At 42.3% G+C, this 21,770-nt stretch overlaps 1 protein-coding gene across 2 annotated transcripts in view; it reads right to left on the minus strand.

Moving 5' to 3' along the window:
* The window catches only part of MET (MET proto-oncogene, receptor tyrosine kinase), a 115,307-nt gene that overhangs the window by 52,767 nt on the left and 40,770 nt on the right, over positions 1–21,770 (minus strand). For both annotated transcript variants that reach the window (XM_012805169.2, XM_023513203.1), the window contains exon 3: positions 7,178–7,369. In XM_012805169.2, the coding sequence (XP_012660623.2) occupies positions 7,178–7,369 (192 nt within the window). The remainder of the gene's footprint in view (positions 1–7,177; positions 7,370–21,770) is intronic.

The following is a 21,770-nucleotide window of genomic DNA, read 5'->3' on the forward strand; positions in this document are numbered from 1 at the left end:
TTTTATTTTTAATGAAAACATTTTAGAGTTTGACTTTCTTTAAAAACGATGAATATGATTTCTTCATCTTAGAAACTTATACGTGGCTTTCTGTCTACTTCCTCAAATATTTTTTTAAGTGCACAATTCAATGGTTTTTAGTATACTCAAAGATTTGTGCAATCATCACCACCATCAATTTTGTAACACTTTCATTGCCCCAAAAAGGAATCCCATACCCTTAGCCATCATTCTCCAATCTCCCTATGCCTTCTTGCCCCTCCCAGACACTAATCTATCTTGTATACATTTCCTATTTTAGATGTTTCATTCAAATGGAATCCTACAATACGAGGTCTTTTGGATCCAGCATTTTTCACTTAGGGTGACATTTTCAAGATTCATTCATGCTCCTTTTTATTGTCAAATAATATTTAATGGTATGGCTATATGATCTTTTATTTATCTATTCATCATTTGATGGGCATTTGGGTTATTGCCACTTTTTGGCTTTTGTGGATGATGTTGCTATGAACATTCATATAGAACTTTTTGTGTGATATCCTTTACTCTTGGGTACACAAATATGTAGTTTTGTTTCTTTTAGTTGCCTAGGCACAAGGGGCTGGTTTCATGGGAAACAATTTCCATGGATGTGGGTAGGGAGTGGAGGAGGGCAGGTGGAGCTCAGATGGTGAGGCCAGGGATGGGGAGGTGGTAAAAGCCAATGAAGCTGCTTTGCTAGATCACACCCCCACCACCTCCTGCTGTGTGGCTGGTCCCTAAGTTTCATGTGGTTGGCAGAGGAGGTGAAGGGTTGTTGGCATATCCCTGGGGTGGGAAGGTCAGAACCAAGGTGGTGGAGGTGGTAGCAGGGATGGGGGCTGGATCAGTGTGGATGAGAGTGCACCTCCTGGAAGAGAAGGAGAGGCCCCTGGATGTTGTCAGAGGACAACCAGACAGAGAGTTTAACCAGAGCTATGGTGGACTAAGAATGTTTTATATCCTTTAATATTCTTGGAGAGACCCAAGTAACCACTGGAATTCTTCCTCTTCACATGTACATCTTTTAATGACTCACTGCTCTGAGATTCAGCTCTACAGCTACGACTTCCACGTGGGACACTCAGTGGCCCCATGTGCATCCGAACTGGAAGGTAAACTTTTAGAAAGTATGTGAACAGCCCTTCTTCACATGCTGATCCTGGGATCAAAGAGCATAGTAGATCTTGTTGTAAGTGGTCCAGTCTTATAGAAAGGTAGACTAAATGTAACCAAGGAGGCTGTATAAAATCTTTTGAAGATTAAAGTGAATTTTCCTTTTATAATAGAAAACATGCAGTTCTATTTCAAGGCAAATAAAAGTGACTGGAGCTTTGGTATCATTGACATTGATTTTTAACATAAAGTTCAGACAAATACAAGATTTCTGTTAAGGAGTAAGGAAAATTTCATTCTTAATGAAAGCAGATGCAAATTATTGGGATTTGACACTCAAGAAAAAAACGTGAGTAAAGAAGATGACAGCATTAATAAGAAATCTGGGCAACAGCTGGATGTAGGGATTCGGGGGAGGTGTCTGCTCTCCCTGAAGTTCCCAGTGCAGATTCCAGCACACAGTAGGTTCTCAAGGCATAGCTATTGCCTTAATATAGGAATAGAATGAAGTAAGTTCTCGTAAGCCTTGATGAAGGCATGGGGTTTTTAAATGTTTCTGAACTTAGAAAACCTTTGAGAATTTCATCTGCATCTTCAAAGGATTGCATCTGACGCTGCTTGTTTCTTGCCTAGCTGAAGTTTACTATCTTCTTCAGTTTGTGATAGAAATTGTTTATTTAGAAAGATAACAGAATATGAAGAGTAGAGTTACTTGTTTCAGTCAAGGTACACATTATAAAAGAGAGTGAAAAAAAAAAACAAAACAAAGAAACCCCCAAACCAAAGACTGGAAAGTGCTGATTGGTATTAAGAGCTCCGAATTAAAAGTGGTAAGACAAAAGTACCAGCTAGTGAAAGTTAAACCAAATGAAGCTTTACTCTGTTCTTTCCCTCACTCTTTTTGGTAAACCAGTGCAAATCCTTCTACTTAATGCCTCGAAGGCCGGGTATATCCAAAAGGCCAACGGGTTTTCCTCACTATGGCAATACTAATGTGTATGTGTCTCCACTTCTTGAAATGAGTCAAAAGTGAGTCAAAATGAGTCAATACTACATTAAGACCCTTGTAAAATTTTTTTTCCAACATCAAAAGCCACATAGGCTAGGAAATGGACAAAAAATTTAAAATAACCAATCCTTTGAAATCACTATTTCAAATACACTGAATATGGGATTGGCCGGTCTACACACAAAGTACATCTGTTTCTGTGATTTTTAAAAGTGATAGAAATTCAAAAACCTACTGAGATATATATTTCATGTCTGAAAATGTCTCTCTGCTCTTTCCAAAAAGCACTGTGTAAGAAACCCCAGTTACTCCTTGCTACCAATACTCAAAACAAACAGAAGCTTAGCATTTTCCCAGGGTTTCAAATGGTTGTGCTGTTTGAAATTTCCATGTACGTAACAATGAATAAGATAGGCCTTTCAAGAGCACGTATTAATTCATTTTAGGAGACTATATATGAACTGGACTTAATTTTTAGTTACCACCATAATCCTGAGGTTATTATTTATACTAAATTCCTTTCCACACAAAAGAAATTTCAGAACTTGTGAGTGTATTTTCCTTTAAAGAAACACACTAAAGCTAAGGCTCTTTAGGAGTATAAAGAACTAAGTCAATGATGTGCACATGAAAAAAATGATATTTTTATCTGAGTGTTTTATAAAGAAGGCAGGTCAATGAGATGTCCCTGAAGAGAGATGGTGTTCAGGTTCAAGCCTCCTTCAGCTGTGTTTCTGCCGGCTGCTCACAGCCTGGATGAGCGGACGGTCTGTGTTTCTATGCTCTGAAACAGCAGTAATCCCAAACGAGATGTATGCCGTAGGCTTCCCACACAATGCAGTGACATGCCAAGATGGGGGAATAAGAACTGAAGGAATCTGAAGACAGGAGGTCAACAGATGAACTGATACTTCATACTAGAAGTGAGTATTCTCAAGTTCACTGATTACTATTATAATCCTTTTTAAAGAATGATCATAAGTGATAATCATGAGTAAAGGAGGTCTTTTTAGGTGATCCCTACCGCTTTAGGGTTCTGGCTTAAGATCCAATGAGCCCAGTTAAAAGGCAGAAGAGAAAAGGAGAGAGGAAGGGGGACGGCATGAAGGAACTGGGGAGAGGAGAGGGGGATGGGAGAAGGACGACACCACAGCCCCATGGTGGCTATGACAGTGCCCTAGCAGTGGCCAGTGTCAGCAGGCACAGTGGGGCATATGGTAGTTGCCCAGTTAATATCCTGAAGCTGAACTTGAAACAAGTCTTGAAATGCTTCCCCACCCCCACCCGCATCCCTGATGCACACTCACTTTTCCTGGCCTGAGAGTCAGGCACAAATATTTTAATAGCAATGCTTTGCATTTAGAGATTAAAGGCCTTATACAAGTGCTGTGAAAAAAAAGCAAGCATTGTTTTGGATGTAGATTAGAGGAACTCAGGAGGGGAGACATGGGCAATCCCTGTGATTAGTCCTGTGATCTTCATGCGAATCTCTCTTCCCTCTCCCACGTCGCCTGCACGCTGTGTTAACGCTCTTGAGCCTGGTTCCTTTCTCTGTCCACTTGGCCCATTTGTTAGAAGGCGCCTTCTCCCTGTCTACTCACAGTATACTTCAGCAGACTATCTCAAACATTGTTTATCTTGCTGTTTTCCTACGTTGTTTATCTTGTTATTTGTCTTTGCATACAAATACAAACTGTTTTTGAAATCTATATCTGCAGTGACAGGGCTCTACAGCTATCAAGACTGAAATCTATGTACACGTAGGCACATCTCGACGCAGCTGCACCTGTAGGAGATGAGTTACACGTGTTTAAATGTTAGGAACATGGCGAAAATGCCTTCTTTGCCATACACATGATATTGTTAGCTAAACAATATAATTCTTTCTAATCAAATAACCACTGTGAAATACCTGATTCACTTTGCACCCAACAGCTGGGGCTGTCGCTTGTGTTCCCAGCCGGAGCTGAACATAAGCACAATAGGAAAGGCAGAAACAGCTGCAAACTCTTGGGAGAAAAAATCTGCAAAGCAACTTTGCTGTTAGGCTGCAGGATAGGAAGGAAGTAAAATCATTTTTCTGTTCCTTTTCATGTATGGCAGCTGTCTGTGAAAAAAAAAATTGTCCATTCTATTTTGTAACAGAAACTTTATAGTGTTTATTAAAACACGAGTTGTAGACATTTAGGTCCGGCCGCCGTTGAGCGCTTTAGCACAGTGAAAACATTTATAGGACTTGGTAGGAAGCGACTGCCCTGACACTAAACTGGACGGTCCCCCATCTGTGCTTTTCCTCCTGACTCCTCCCCCACCATTATATGCTGTAAATAAACTGGAGTCCCCTGATGTTCACTGTTTGAACAATATCAAATGCAGGTTTATTTGGATAACATTTAATGGAATGGAATTCTCGCAAGCAAGCGTGAGAGGAATAGCTCCTGAGAGGTCTCCGATAGTCCATTGTCTGTATATACTATTTTTGTCAGATAAATAAATGTTCTCAGCTCTTCTACTACAATTTGAGTTCCTTGTGGGCAGGTTCTGGGTCACTGTTTTCCGTGCTTCTTTCATTTGCCCAGTGAAGCAAAGGTGGTAGGTTCTCTACACTGATTTGATGAATTAAAAGCCACCTGTTTTTTTTCTTTTTAAATCAGTGGCAACAGTACTTTTCATAAGATAAGTATCTATTTATTTTTACCTTTTGTTCTGGATACACAATTACTGGGAAAAATATAGTTTGTTTTATGCAAATGTTGGGAGGCAAGACTAAAAGAAGAATAAAATGCTGGGCTCTCAGGCTGTTCCTCTAGAGCAGTGGTTCTCAACCTTCCTAATGCAGGGATGCATTTTCATTGTTACAAAGGGGTCGCGACCCACAGGTTGAGAACCCTGCTCTAGCATCTACTGCGATGTTCCCTGTACAGTACAGCATTTCCACTGATACAGACACAATTCTTGGGTAGTGGGCTCTGACACGGAGCAGAATTTATTTTCTCAATTAACAAAACAACCTACATAAATGCAGTTTATTTACAGCAAATAATGGTGTGGGAGGAGTCAGGAGTAAAAGAACAGATAGGGGGACCTTCCAGTTTAATCTGTCAGAGCAGCCGCTTCCTACCAAGTCCTCTGAATGTTTTAACTGTGCTAAAGTGCTCAATCTGTGGCCATAAAAATGGAATTTTATTAGAACTTTAGAATCTGGAAATAGTCCAGGAAACTTCTGAAGTTAAACAAATGTCACACCTAGAGTGACTGTAGAAATCTTATGAATATGAAACTGGATCGGTGAGGTAATGGACAATTCTGAAAAAAGGAAAAGCACAGAGAAAGATAAAGGGGAGCCAGTCAACATAATGAGTGGATTAGGAAATCTACAGGGGGAGCTTCTCTCCCTCGGGTTTGTCTGAATTCTGCAGAGTACCATCAATGCAAATTAAAAACACATAGAGACACAAACTAATACTCCATATTCTACAAGGACAATAGATATAATCATATTCTATGTTGGAGTGCATGCCTGTATGGGACGGGGTGGACATCCTTCCTGCAGATTTTGAGAAGTTAAGGGTAGAATTAAACAGTCAAGATGGATGAGGTGAGTAAATAAACTTAGGAGGTGGAGACAGGAAACAATTAGATATCAGGAGCTGTATGATTAGGTTAAAGGCAGAAAGGTTTTATTTACATAGTTTTGAACTTTGAAAAAATTCCACCATGCCCACGAGTACCCAAAAAACATGACTTACAGTTCTTAAAATATGGCAATGACCAATATCCAGACTGCCATACAGACAATGGCAATTTAAAAACAAAGTATGTTTTGTAAAAGAATACAGATATAGGATCTGCAGATGGGCAAGTCATAGAAAAACCTCATCATCCTCAACCGTTTTACTACAAGTCACTGTCTAGTGAGGAGGTTAACTGTATCAGATGATTACAAAGTAGGCATCTCCTTTTAAAGGAAATTTCTCGTAGTCACAGAAATTCAACGTTTCTACAACATCTCCATATATGCCATTGTCATTCTTCATTAATCAAGAATCTCCTAACACACTCATGCTAAAAGCACCCATAATTACTAAAGCTGTAAAACAGATCTAACACAAGAGTATTTTAATTTCTTCCAAGTGTTACCATTCTTATATCTAGGAACCACAGTAACTTCAGTCAAGCCTGACAGGTTGTATGAAGTAGTCTTGCTATCCATTAAGAGCATTTCTTAATAAAATGTGGATTTTTTGTTTTTTAGTAATTGCACTTCTTTGTGTCTGACCCTACCATTTTGCAGAAATCAGGAGAGCTCGGGCTACAATGGGATTTTGATGATAATGTCCCTTCCTAACTCCTGCCAATATTTCTCAATGATGTGAATGTTTCTTCTCATGGAGACGCAGGGTTCACACAATAGCGCTCCTTTGATCTGTAGCTTCCCCTGAAATAGGAAAACATCGCCTGGAAGTGCTTCAATTGTTTCATTTTATTTTCCAATCACGTGATAGAAATTGTGAATGGAAAAAAAAAAAAAACAAACCCAAATCATTCCAGGCAAGAAAATTAAAGCAACCACATTCAAACTGAAAGTTTCAAGAACTTAACAAAAATAGGTCATACACTTCATAAAGAGTGGACCAGGCCATTGTTTGGCTCTCTGTCTGTTCCTCCAGCATCTACTGTGATTTTTACTTTACAGTATTTGCAAGTATTACTGCAAAAACAGACAAATTAATTGTATAATACTAAATAAAATAGACAAAGCTACTCTTTTTTTTTTTTTTTTTTTTTTTGAAACAGAGCCTCAAGCTGTCGCCCTGGGTAGAGTGCTGTGGCATCATAGCTCACAGCAGCCTCCAACTCCTGGCCTCAAGTGATTCTCCTGACTCTTCCTCAGGAGGAGGACTACAGGCACCTGCCACAATGCCCAGCTATTTTTTGGTTGCAGCCATCATTGTTGTTTGGCGGGCCTGGGCTGGATTCGAACCAGCCACAGGTGCTGAACCGACATGGCTACTCTTAAAAAGCACATACCTGCATGAAGCGACCCTCTGATGTCCCAAGATTAGCAATGGTGAGGTCGCCTTTAATGAAAGTAGATATAGATGTTAAGAGGACTTGGTTGAATTGGCCCATGAATAAGTCGACACGTTGCAGAGCTGTGGTAAACTCTGTCCGATATTCATCACTGCGTACTTCACAGCCTGATGAATTTCTTAGAAGTGTCTGGAATAAAATAGAGTCATAGAGTTAAAGTGAGTCTAGATGTAAACAAGCTAGTAAGAAACTTTCAGTGTGTCTTTTAAAAGCGTAAAGGAACATGGCCAGGACAACCATGCAAATAGACAAACAGCCCAGCATAGGCATAAACGTTTCTAGTGACTGAATAGATACAGATTCACTACTGGGATGTCTCTGCAGGCTTTAAAACCAGGACAAACCTGACTATCACAATTTGCACCATGGTTCAACATGTGCATGCACAAAGAATGGAACTTAGCTAGTGCCATCATAAAAACCCCCAAACCTGAAATGAATGTCTCAGCCCTTGACATACAGGGAATGCTTCTAGCAGGCCAGTCCAATGATATGAATTTTAACTGTAGTAAAAATAAACACTAGAGTACTAGTATGACACTAAAATTTTAAACGCGTGCCTTTGTGCTCAGAGCAGAGAGGTTGGGGGGAGGAGTGGCGGTTACAAGTAATTCAAGGGGAGGTGGCAAAGCCTAGATCCAAGTGCCCACATCAAATCCGAGTCTCCAATATTCACTTGCTTTGACTTGCTTTGTGTAATTCCTATAATCTTTTTGTACTCAGCAGTTCTTGTCATCACTGTTTCATCCCTTGCCCCATCTATAAAATAGGGAGAACTATAGAAATGGTACTTACCTTATAGAGTGCCATAAAGATTAAATAAGCTAGTTTATATAAATCCCTTACAATAGAACCCAGCCCACAGAGAACATCAATGAAGTACTTGTCATCATTATGGTGAAAGTCTCAAAAAACGTAAAAGGAACCAACTTATTGAAAGATAATTACCCACTCAATCTGGTAAATAATATCCTTTAGGTACAACCTCAAATGGAAGGGTTTTTAAAAATGTTGTTCAGTAATATAAGACAATTAAACACCGTGGATTCCTCCCTTCCACTGGACCCTTCTTCAGTCTCTTGGTTTTTTTTCTGCCTTCCAGACTGCACCAGTCACGTCTCCTTTGCGGAACAACCCAGGTCTGGCTACTGATGTTAGGGTTTCTCCGGGATCCACCCTGGGGTGGCCCCTCCACTCTCTCTTCACGCTCTCCCCAGGCAATCTCAGTTTCTCCTGGGATGTCTGGTACTCAGCTGACACACATTTGCCTCTCCACTCACATGTCTCAGAAACCTCAGACTTGACATGCCCATGGCAGAAACCACAGTCTTCCCTTGTCCATCAGGACACTACACGTCCCAATGAATGGCTCAACATCTCTCCAGGTAAACAAGTTAGAAATTTAAGTGTCACCTCCAATTCCCAAATACCGTCCATCATCAAGTCCCATTAATTTCACTTTCTAAACACCTACTGGCCCCATTAAATCTTCTCTACCTGCCTGACCACAACCCTCATTCCAGCCACCCCACCCTTTTCCTGGACTGCAGCAACAGCTTCCTAGCTACACCCACCCGTCCACTGCCATCCTCATCAGGTGATCTGTTCTCCACACTGCAGCAGGATTTTCTTTTTAAAATGCAAATCTGATCATATCCTCCTCTACTTAAAGCACTTAATGCTTCACCCTTGCTTGTAGTAGGATAAAGGACAACATTCTTCATGTGACCTGCTGGGCTTCCCATTGTCTGGCTGCTGTCCAGCTTCTCCAGATCTGTGCTCTCTGTGCTCCAGGGAACCAGCCTTCTTCCAGTTCTCCAAACATACCATGTGTCTTCCCACTAAGGACTTTTTTACATGCTGCTTCCCCTGCCTGGAATGCTCCTTCCAGCTCCATTCACCTTGATAACTTCTATACTTTCTTCAGATCTTAGTCCACCACCATTCCTCAGGAGGCTCGCCCTAACCCCAACATCTAGGTCAAATGCCTCTGGGACAGAGCGTCATGCTACCTTTACTTATGTACCATAGTATCGTATAGCTGTCACGGCTGCAGCTTAATATCTGCTTGCATGATTATAAGATAATGAGAAGCTTCTCCCAAGTGGCTCTCTGGGATCAGGGACCCTGCCTGTTCACCCTGTATTGCAAGTAGCTGATTAAATATCATGCATAGTAGATATCGAATAATATTAATTGAACGAATGAACATGTAAGTTAATCATTACGGCTAGATATGAGATGAGAATGGAGATAGGAAACAAAATCATTAAAGCTATGTTTTTTTTTTTTTTTTCCCCAGGAATGGAGTAGTTAAGAGTTTATAAGGAGCAAATGAGAGCGCTTGTCTCCCAGCCGTCCTGAATGAGAGCTGTGAATTGGTAAGTCTGGGGCAGATGATGAGAGCCGGAGGATGTATTAAGGAAAATGAAATCTACCTTGGAAGAAGAGAAAAAACGTTCATTCTTACATATATTTGTGTGTGGCTATGGGTATGCAAAAATAATTGGAAAGTTAGAAATTCTTCACTATTGTCTTATTATAATAATCAGAAAGTTGTCACAGTCTATATCAAACCAATTGACTGTTCAACAAAAAGAAGTTTATTGATTCTTCCGTATAGTAACTGTGCTCCTTCAGATCAAACGTCTGTCATAAGGAACAGAATTTTTACATCTATTGACTTAACATGGTTAAAACCACCTAAAATGCTCTATTTTATATATATCAACAACTATTTCTTCATTTTAAATGGCAGTAAATTAGCAGAATCTTGAAGATGCTAACCCTGCCAACTCCTATAATGAAGATGTTATACTTCCAGACATTTCTTCTGATTTCACTGTTTAACTCAAAGCTTTTCTTCACTAAAGTACTATGGATTACTCTAAGGAGATGCAGATGACTGAGATGAGCCAGCAATTCAATAGTAACCGATTAATTGATAATTAAGTTTCTATTGGTGATCAATCATCCATTTTGCAGAGATAGCCAGAGCTAAGGGAAGCTGCTTAAAGGAACAAGGCCCAGTTTAAATCTAAGCCACTGGAAGTATTCCGTTATACAGGTGGCTGCTCCAGGAACAAGCTTTTGTGGTTATTTTGTTCCTTCTTTTCTAGAACTTTCTCTTTTCCTCTAAGTCTAGGTGGCATCCTAGGAACTGTAAAGCCTCAAACTTGACCTGGAGTATGGTGCTGCTGGAGAGATAATGGATTCACTGGGATATAAAAACAACGTGCTGTGTGGAGTAGGTGAGTCTTTGACCATAAACTATTAGCAGTAGGTTGAATCAACAAGAGGCTAGGATTGTCTTACCATCTTTTATCCCAGTGCTTCGTATGATGCCCTACACACAGTAGGTATTTAATAACAGCTAACCCCAAATACACTGCATCTGTAAAGTCACCGGAGGGAAAGCCCACCTGTCTACTCAGCTTGCTTTTTGTTCTGACTTGGTTAACACGGTAAGCAAGGGATTGGAGGGGAAATGATCACTAAGCATTGCCTCAGAGAATTTGCAAACCTGCAGGAACTCTCTGGTCTTTTCTAAGTGCAGGGACAGAAATACAGTGAGAACTTTAGCCTTTATGCACCTGTTCCACATGTGTAGGGCATGAATAAAGAATTCTGCATCCAAGTTAATGCAATATTATTGTGCACTTCTGGGCTTCTCCTTCAGGAAACAGCAAGGTCTCTAAATAGTATCTCCTCAAGGACTGATAGGATTAATTTATGTCTCTATTGTCCCCAAACAAAATTCCTAAGTATACAGGCCTTGTAGTGTTGGAAGAGGACCTACAGAACCTTTTGATCTTGAAAAACTGTGCGCTGTGGAGTCAAAAACAAACATCAGGTCACATTCAAGTGGCTTTCAAATTTCATAAGCCAGGGGACCCCAATCATTTTCATTTTTCTCACAGCTGAGTTCTGTAGGGAAGACAGAGGGACACTAGCTTGCAGGAAAAATCAACATTCTGTCATCCACTGCAGGAGAGGGGATACCCCTTGTCTCTGCCTGCTGAGAACCCTGACAAACCCAATGACTAAGGTCAGGGAAGCAGGACCCAGCTTGCAGGCTGCACAGTGTCTTTGAGTTTTTACAGTAGAATTTGTAACTAATAGCTAAAAGAGAGCCTTGGTTTAAGCTCCTAGCATCACTGAGGTCAAGCATTGTGCAAATGAGAGTAAATCTCAGACTGATTCACTATATTCCTTAAAGATGCATGAATGTGTTTGCTGCTCCTCTGTGCAGGGCCGACGGGGCTTCATCACAGTACCATACACACAGCTCCTGGGTGTAGCATTTGAGGGTTGGGGGGCTGCAGCTGGAAGATCAACAGCACATCTGTTTTCAGGAGTCTCCTTGCTACTTGCATTTCTCTCAAACCCAGGAGATCTTATGCCTTGGGTTAAAACAGAACATAGCTGGTGGACAGCACTCCTCTGGGCCAGTAACTGTGCTGGGGAACGCAGAAGAGACTACAGAGAAGGTTTCACACCAGCAGCAGGAGGGAGCCAGCCTGACTCTCTTTAACGGTAACAAAGGGAGGAAAACGGAAAGGAAGGGAGGGAGGAAGTCAGTTTCACCCTGGACTCGGAACGTGCCAGGTACTGAGCTGGTCATTTTCACACATGACAAAACTCTAGCAGCCCAGTGAGATTTCATCATACTTGATTCAAGGATGAGGCGACTCCGTGAGCCAAAGGCTCAGTCACAGTGCCCAGTTCACCTGGGGACAGGCACCAGATGCTCATGCTCCTGAATTTCTTTTGCTTCTGTTTGCCATGCTGGGCAAGGTTCTGAGGACTGTACGTTTGGAAAAAATGAAAGGGCCTTTGAGATCACCTTACTCTAGTCCCTTATTTTAGGGCTGAAATTAATTAGTATTTTCTAGATAATGACAAAGAGGTAAACAATAGCATTTTGAGCTGTAATAATCGGCATGGCTCTCAAATCTAGTTCTCCCTGTTACCTGTTTTGGCTCATGAACATGACCATGCTGTCATTCAGGTAACTTTGAAATTCTGTCATCGCCAGCTTCTTTTTCTGTAGTGTTTCCCACATCCAACCCGTCTCTAAGTCCCGGGAAGCCCTACACCCACACCTGTACCCCTGGCCTGCCCTTGGTGCCTTCTCACTGGCCTCTGGTCTCCCATCTTTTCTGCCTTGAAGCAATCTTGAGCTGTCGTCCCCTTCTTCCAAACCTTAGTTCAGGCGTGCTCAAACTACGGCCCGTGGACCACATGCGGCCCACCTAGGACATTAATCCGGCCTGCCGGGTGTTTTTGCCGCCACTGTCTGCCCTGCTTAGCAGCTGACTCATCCCGGGGCCCGCAGTCTGGCCCTCCAACGGTCTGAGGGACAGTGAACTGGCCCCCTGTTTAAAAAGTTTGAGGACCCCTGCCTTACTTGCTTCTCAAGGGCCTGTAGAAAAAGTCCAAACTCCTTAGTATAGCAGGAAATCCTGCCTTGACTTAGTTTTTTCACCTTCCCCCCTTTAAAGCACATGGTGAGGTGTTCACCGAGGACACTAAGTGATCTCAGAGTGGTCATCCTGACGCAAGTCCCTGCTCCTTCTTGGATCCATGCATTGCTATGGCAACGGATGCTCCAGTTCTGCCAGTCAGTGACCCTGTTCCTTGCTTAGGTAAACCTTAGGTAAAGAGCAAACCTGGCTCTTTTCTAAAGTCTTGTTAGGGTTTTAGAATGACAGAGGTAACGTTCTTTATTGGACAGGGAAGGGAAACAGTGACAAAGAACAAGGTGGATGATATAAGGGTACAGGAGGACACTGTGTAGCTTGAGAGGTTTGAGTCAAGAAGGAAAAAGAAATAAGAAAAAAACCCCGTTCGCCCGGTAGAGTATATTGTTTGGGCATAAACACAAGTAGTGAAACTACAGGCAAGAGAAAGATGAACGTACAGCTCACAATTGTGTCCCACCCTCCTGGGAGGAGGAGGACAACACTGGGATGGACATACAGAGGGGATTCAAAGGCATTGGTGATGTTCTCTTTTCTTAAGCCTGGTGGTAGAGACATGGGTATTTGTTCTATTTTTCATTTATATACACAAAAATCCCCACGTGTGTGTATACATATATATACACAAACATATATACACTACGTACATACACGGGGGATGCCAAAAGATACATACGCATTTTTGTTTCAAGTTTTGAAATAGGAGATCTTGTTGGAAGTAAAATGGATCGTTCCCCCAGAGTGTGTGAACTGCAGGTGAATGAATGTGCACAGCGTGTCAAGGTGCATGCGACCAGTAAGGGTACCTTCCCGTCACCTTCCACAGTAATACACAGGCAACTTCTCTCAAAATACGGATACTATTTTTGGCACCCTTTGTCATACTGAACATATACCGAAAATGTTTGTTATCTTATATTTTGTATCTCTTGTAATTGCAGAAGCCAAATGTGACTTGGGTGTGACAATTTTAATACAGTTTTTTATTTTATTACAAAGTGTATGCATTTTTTGGCACCGTCTGTATACAGTATAGTCAGGTGCTACATAACAACATTTCAGTCAACAGTAGACCAAATATATGAGCTTGGTCCCCTAGGACTATAATACTGTGTTTTTACTCTACCTTTTCTGCTTTTAGGTATGTTCAGATCCACAAATGCCACTGGGTTACGACAGCTACAGCATTCAGGATAGTAGTGTGTTGTGCAGGTGTGCAGCTGAGGAGCAGGCAACTGTGCCGCACAGCCTGCGTGTGTGGCCGGCAACACCACCTAGGCTTGTGTGAGTGCACTCTGTAAGGTTTGCACGGCAACGAAGTCACCTAGTGACACATTTCTCAGAACACATCCCTATCATTAAATGATGAATGACTAGACATAATTCTTACATATACATGAAACTTATCATTTTTAAATTTAAAAATAACGAATAAATGAAAAGTGAGGGGGTCTGGCACATCAGCTCAGACCTGCACTTTGGGAGACCAAGGCAGGGGGATTGCGTGAGCTCAGGAGTTTGAGACCAGCCTAAGCAAGAGCAAGATCCTGTCTCTACTAAAAATAGAAAAACTAGCCAGGCGTTGTGGTGGGTACCTATAGTCCCAGCTACTCAGGAGGCTGAGAGAGAAGGATAGCTTGAGCCCAGGTGTTTGAGGTTGCTGTGAGGAATGATGCCATGGCACTACACCCAGGGTGACAGAGTGACTCCGTCCCCCCCCAAAAGAAACAAGGATGTGGAGAGTTTATCAAGGACTTTCCTCACCCCAGCTTCTTGATGTCCTAAGCAGTTTTGAAACATTCTTCTGGTTTTTCTTAGCCCACAGTAATAATGCTACATAATACTTGCACAGTGGCTGATGGTTTGCTCATTTGATCCCCTCAACAAATCTATGACTTGGGCTTGTCATTATTATCCTAATTTTATAGACAAAGAAAGTGAGGCTCAGAGGGTTAAGTCAATGAATACTAGAGCTTGAATCCTAGTTGTTGATTTCAAATCTGGTACTCCTTACACTGCCTCATGCTTCCTACGTAAGACTCTCACAGCACTTATGAGGCAGACCAGATCTCCAGGTGGCCTGGAGAAGAGTGGGCCTGCCTATGGGACAGGTCTGGCTCAACTCCAGGGAGGGTTTGACGAGTGGCTTGAACTTGGGAAAATCACTTGATTTCTTTGGTCTCAGTTTCATTTTACTTAACAAACATTTGTTCCTAGTGTCTACAATGTGTTAGACACAGTTCTAAGCACTTTATGAGTATACCAAATCTCCTAACAACAAGCCTGGGAGAAAGCTGAGGTGCTGAGTGGTGATGTGGCCAGCAGTGCGGGGCCAGGATTCAACCTAGGCCATCTGGCCCCAGGCTCTGTACCACCAACCTAGGGGGCATGTTTTCTGTCTGTAAAGGGAGGAGGTGAGCACACTGATTCCTAAGTTCTCTTCCAGTTCTACGGGGTGGCTTCCCAAAGCTTCCCCAGGGCTTGCAGGTCACCACACTGCCATTGGTCAGTTGTCAGAACAAACCATTGCTTGGTATGTTTAGGTTACCAAGGAGTAAACAATCACTGTCCTCCAACCAGCATAGGCTATCTCCAAATCTAGATAGGGTATGGATTCTATGCGAAGTTTTTAAAAAACAACAAACTTTTCAAGGTTTATCCACTTCTATAACAACAATTATGTGACTCTGACAACCAATGGTAGACACTCTGTTTTATCTTTTTAAAAAACTTGTTACAAACTTATTCCTTAACACAAAGTCTTATGTACTGTCCTAGAGTTAAATAATAGGAATTACTTTACAATTTGTAAGCCTCAATGCCATACCTTAATTAATTCTTTATCTTTTTATGAGCACTTGCCAGACATTTTTTCCTTGACTCAGACATAGCTTTTTTTATAAAAAGAAAGTTAAAGTTCTGTATACCTTAATGTATTTGATTCAAAATGTTTCCCCTAATTAACATTATGATGTATGCAGTGAATATGCAATTATATTTAATTCAGTGTAATTAAGGATGTGATATATTTAAAATAGTGATTCTTTTAATTGATCTATAGGACTGATTTAGCTCACCTATAGATAATTTAATCAGTCTTGCAGGTAAATTGTTTAAAAACGTGTTATCTGTAAGATCTTTGCCAGTTCCCTTATCCCACCTTTCTTCCCTCCTTGAGCATGACTAAGTTACCAGAATAATTTAATATAAACTTTATTCATAATCATATTTTGTACAAATTCTAGGTACATATAATAATGGTTTTCTGGTGATACGTGTTTTTGCTTTTAAATTTCAGATTAGTATTGGGGTAACCTACATACATTGTAACGTACATACATTACAAAGTTTGCTTTTGTTAGGTTAAAGTCTGGGTTGCAGTTGTGTCCTTCACCCAGAAAGTGTGCAGGACACCCATTCAGTGGGAGGACGTATTTCAAAATAAAGTCCCTCCACCCAGAGCAGGGGTGTCCAGCCTGTCACCCACGGGGCACATGCTGGTTTTATGAAGACTTTTCTGCTTATCCGTGGTGTCAGATATTACAAAAAGTATGCATAGACTGTTTTTATTTATTTGTTTTTGCTCATAAGCTTTTGTAAGTGTTTGTATATTTAATGTGTGGCCCAAGACAACTCTTACTCTGCCAACATTTGGTAGAGGGAAAAAAAGGTTGGCCATCCCTGCTGAGTATTTCATATAGTTGGCTAAAAACTCAACTGCTTACATTTCACTCCTGTGTTCTCTTGTTCTCTTCTATTAAGTAGAACTGGGAGGAAAGATGGTGTGGAACTGACTATGGGCGGGCAGAGGCACAAAGCTTTCAACTTGAGTTTCTGGTTGTGTCTCTTACAGGCATATTTTAACTCCTTGCAATCTGTATTTGGATGTCTAAGATGTTGACATTGAAGCCTGGAGTCTCTGTAAAATGCAGGAGAGTTATTTCTTGGCAGGACAGGTCCTTCTCTTTGTGGCCTTTAATGCAAGGCCAGACTGTTAGGGTGGTGTGGTCAGACGCTAAGAATCTCACCACTGTGCCTCGTGCTATGAAGAGACTCAGTCTGAAGTTGTGGGCACAACTTAAAACAAAATGCATCCTCAACATTTCTGCTTCCAGTAACCCACCCTGGTGCAGTAATCTTGCCTTACGGTTCAACTATGGGTTCATCACAAGTTGAGACCCCCAGCTGGAGTCCTCGCAGGGGAACCAGGCTGGAGGGCAGAGTTAAAGAAGGTCTGACTTGCAGGGGGAAGAAATGGCCTTCTCTCCAGCTGCGTGTGCAGCCTCTCATAGCCTTGAACACAGCAGAGGCCGACGTCTGGCCGCCAGCTCTGGCTCGATGCTGGTGACTCACAAGGTGATGGATATTGCAGCCAATCTGCCCTAGCAGCCTCCTGGCAATGACCTAATTTTACACACCCATCAGCATCCTCTCTCTGAGGACCAGCCTATCTGGGCAACTGCCTTCAGGCTATGTTTGAATATGCCACTGATGATTTTCAAAGTCAATCATTTTCCTTTCCAAACTGATCCCTTCTTCCGGCTTCCTACTTCTATACAGCATCGGTAGCCACCCCCACTCTATCCCGAACTTTGAGGTCTGAGCCATCTTGGAGACTTTCTTTCTTGTCCATATCCATTTATTTTGTATCTTTCTACTGAATTAAAGGAAACCTCATACTTGGCCTCCTACAATCTGATTTCCTTCTAAAATCTTCTTCATCAAGCCCACTTCTACAACGTTTAGGGTAAAGCTTCCCAAACACTTTCTCAGTACGTCCTGTGACAATCACACTAGGCTAGTGGAGGACAGTGTGAAATGGTCTTGCTTTTCCTCACTGTGCAAACTCGGGGTTCCTAGATGGTAAACCTCAGTTTCTCACTTGGACACATACCTATATGACAAAATTGTTTTGAGGTTTAAATCAAATGAATCTAGTTCCAGGAACATATTAAATGGTGGCTTCATTCATTTAGTCACCCGGGGATACTTAGAGAGACCTGGAGCAGGTTGGGCAGGGGTCCTTCAGAATTCCCATCCATACGGAACATCAGAATAGGAACATATTTGGAAATAAGCTCTTTGATACATAGTAAGTTAAGCACGTCAAGATGAAATCATCTTGGATTTCATGTGGGTCCTGGGTCCAATGACTGTTGTCCTTGTAGAAGATGGAGAGGACACAGAGAGACACCGGGGGAGCCTGCCATGTGAAGATGGAGGTAGAGATGGGAGGGCCGCTGCATCACCTGAGGCATACCTGGGACCCCAGAACCACCAGAGGCGAGGAAGGATTCTTCCCTGGAACCTTCAGAGGGCGCATGACTATGCTGACACCTTGATTGTGGACTTCTAGATTGCAGAACTATGTGAGAATCAATTTCTGTTGTTTTAAGCCACCAAATTTGTTAGCAAGATACTTGTTCTGGCAGCTTTAGGAAACAAATACAAAGCCCTACCACGTGACAGTCACTGTTCTAGGTGCTAAAGAATACGGCAACAAACAAAACAGATATAAGTCTCTGCTGTTGTGCAACTAAAATAGAAATTCTATTACTGTTGCTGGTCTGGTGACTCCTCATAAGGCCTGTAAGGACAAAGTCCAACATTCTAATTGCTTAGATCAACATGCCTTAGTTTCTTCATCTGTAAAATGGAAACACTCATACCTATGGAATACAGCTCATAGGTAAGGTCAACTGTGGCTCTCCAAAATTGGCAGAACTGTTATCTGTCCATTATTGTTTTTTTATTATTATTTTCTAAAGCAAGGGCTGCCCTGCTTTTTTTTAAAATAAAGGGTTAGATAGAAAATGTGAGTCTTTGAGGGCCCTTAGGTCCCCGTCTCCTATTTTTTTTTTTTTTTGGCCAGGGCTGGGTTTGAACCTGCCACCTCCGGCATATGGGGCCTCTGCCTTACTCCTTTGAGCCACAGGTGCCGCCCCTCCCGTCTCCTATTTTTGTTTGTGTATCATATGTGTGCATTTAACCCCTTAAAAAATCATTCAACTTCTTGCTATAGTTTGCCAACCCTAGCAAATGCTTCTACGTGGGGTCCGGCCTAAAGACATTACAAACATAGGGAGACAAGAGGCCGACACATCAAATAGCTCACTAATAATGCAAAGTGCATACAAAGAACTCAGCGGAACACTGTACGGGCAGAAGTGCTCTCAGACTAGGAAAAGGAAAAGATCAGTGTGGACTTAAACAACTGGAATAGGATCTTGGCAGAGGCTGAAGTTGAGCAAGCTCCTGCTAGACGTTGGATTAGTGAAGAAAAAAAAGAGAGAAGTCCTTACAGCAGAATATATTTTATATAATGTGTGTATGGATTTATGTACACGTATACAAATGCATTAAAACACAGATGAAATAAACATTTCTCCACTCTCTTTCAGAGGTATCACCACGATTCAAAACACTCACAGTCCTACAAGGATGTGGGCTTTGGAATTCTAAGTGTTAAAAACTTTTGCTTCTTTATCATCATTTCCTAAGGTGAATCAGATCTGCAACAGGCGGGGTCCATGTGGTTTCGGTTAGCAGCCTTCACATTGCATTTCAATCACAGCCAGGAGTGACAGAGTGATTCAGAGTGAACACTGGTCCAAGTGAGACAGGTTTTCATGCTTAGCATAAGGAGGTTTTCTGCTTTTCTCTACTTACTTAATGGAAACTGAATTTTAACACATTGTCTGCCACGCTAGGAAAATATGTTTTTCCTTGTAGTCGTGGTGTTTTTATTGGGTCAAGCACATTAACTGCCGTTGTTCATTATATTTAACTCCTGCTAGTTTTGAGCTCGGTGCCTTGTGAAGCATTTATAACTCACATGTCTTGATCTAATAAAACATTGTGGCCTCAAAAAAATAATTTCTTCCAGTGTGGCAGTCCATGAGCCAGAGACTCCTGAGGCCGATATGCTTCAGAAGGCCTTGGGCTCCAAACCACTGTAAGTTACTACCATTAACTACAACTCACGAGGCAGTTAATGTGTTAACATACTTCCTCCTGGAATTGTAAGAGATATTCAGAAGACAATAACCAACACATCAGAAGTAGCTCCTCCTGGAGGTGATGAGAGCCCCGTCTGTTTATGTGCCTAACAGCGTCACGCTCAGTAGAAACAGGCTGATAAATGCCTTGGTGGAGGGGCAGGACAGGTGAAAGGCGAGCAACAGGACTCCTTTAACTGTGCCCCAATACGTTGTTGGTGCCCACGACTGCCATTAATCCAGCTGTCGTGACCTCTTATCCCTTCTTTCCATCTTACCACTGTGGAGGGGACTCTTTACTCATCTTCTCCCCTTGTTTCTGACCAGAACTGCTTATCAGGAACCTCCTTGGTGGCAACCTTCTCAGTGGCCAAGGTCCCTGCAGGCCATAGCTGGTTCTTCCATCTCAGGGTGTCTACATCGAGGCCAAATTCAGGGAAGCTTCTCCTGTCCCAGGCATTGCTTGGTGCTCACAGGGGAAGCCTCTGCCTAGCACAGTCCTGCAGCCTCAGGCTGGGTGGGACTGGCAAAGACCTTTGCTCTTAACGTTTTTCATCTTTAACCTGTGTATCATTTTTAACTTGAAATCATAGACTGGTGGCCGATAGTCAAAATCTGTAGATTCCAAATGCAAACCTCAAGAGCAGGGGGAGGGGTATCCCTGTGGGAACCAGTGCCCTTCTACCGACGGTGTCACCCACTCAAAGGGTGAGTTCTGGTGAAAGGCTGGAGAAAGCATGGGGGGCAGAGAAAGGATTCCTGCCTTCTCCCTTTACAGGCTTTAGTCTGTGCTCCCAATTTCAACTAAGTACAGAGTTCTGGAACTCCTAGGCACCCTCCCTATCTTCAGCTTTTCTTCTCCTTTGTTCTTTGATCCATCTTCGTTCCAGACAGCTATTGCTGGTGAAGTGTGCGTGTGTGTGTGTGTGTGTGTGCACGCACCTGTGTGTAAGGAAGGGGCATATGTAATAGGGGACCTTCCCAGTTTTTTTCAGTGGTACTTTAATTCTTGGAAACTCCTTAGTTTTAGACAGTAGTTTTTAGAGATTTGGAGGGAAAAGATTGAAAACATTTTATCGAAAAAATTAATGTTACTCATTGGCACCCATTGCAGTACTTGAAGTAAATAGGCTTTAACATAATCATCGATTCATTCGATAGACATCTATTTTGTCCAAGCTATTGTGTTAGGTTCTGGGAATGTGGAGATAAACAATACAGTTCTTATGTTCAGGTGGCTGACGAGGGAGCTGGTGAACACCCTGCCACCGAGGGGGGTGCCTACGAGACTGGTAGAGAAAAGCAGAGAGTGCTATGGATACTCAGGAAAGGCAGGGTGGGGCCGGGGGCACTGAGGGGGAAGCAGCTAGAGAAAATTTCCTGGGGAAGGATACACCTGAGTGGAGTTTTAAAGAATAGAGAAAAGGTGTTAACCTGACAACATGAGCACTAAAGGGAATGAGGCAATCCAAGCAATTAACGTTAAGCAAGGCTGGGAGGGAGACTGGTGGATTCCGGGAACTGCAGAGCGATAGGGCGTGCGTAGGGCAGGGCGGCCGGGGTGTGCTGGGGCCATCTCCTACCAGTCACGGAGCCAGCTAGGCTCATTTCTTCCTAATTTCTGGTCAGAGACAAAAAACTGTTAGGGTGGCAGCTTGAAATTGGCTTGGTGGGAGCCTTTACACCACAGAAATTGGCAAACACTACACATGGGGGCTTCTCCCTGCACCACCCCCCCCCCACACCCTCTGCAAAGTTAAACATTTACCAGCACTCCACTGGGTGTGAGGGAGGACCAGGAAACAACAGCCAAGACCAAGGCAAGAAACTCCTTGAAAATCATACCAAGGAGTGTGGAGTTTGCTCTGAAACCACTGGGAAGCACTCAAATTATTTTAAGGGATGTGGTTAGACAAATGAGTTTGCTCTCAGGAAAGGATTTCTTACTCTCTTTGGAGATGAATAGATTGGCTAGAGGTGAGGAGGAGCCAGGGCAGATCTAGTTTTACTTTATTGGCATCATTTTTATTACACTAAAAAAAAAAAAAA

Source organism: Otolemur garnettii, unplaced genomic scaffold, assembly GCF_000181295.1.
Source record: "Otolemur garnettii isolate 467f Iridium unplaced genomic scaffold, OtoGar3 scaffold00037, whole genome shotgun sequence".
Classification (NCBI taxonomy): domain Eukaryota; kingdom Metazoa; phylum Chordata; class Mammalia; order Primates; family Galagidae; genus Otolemur; species Otolemur garnettii.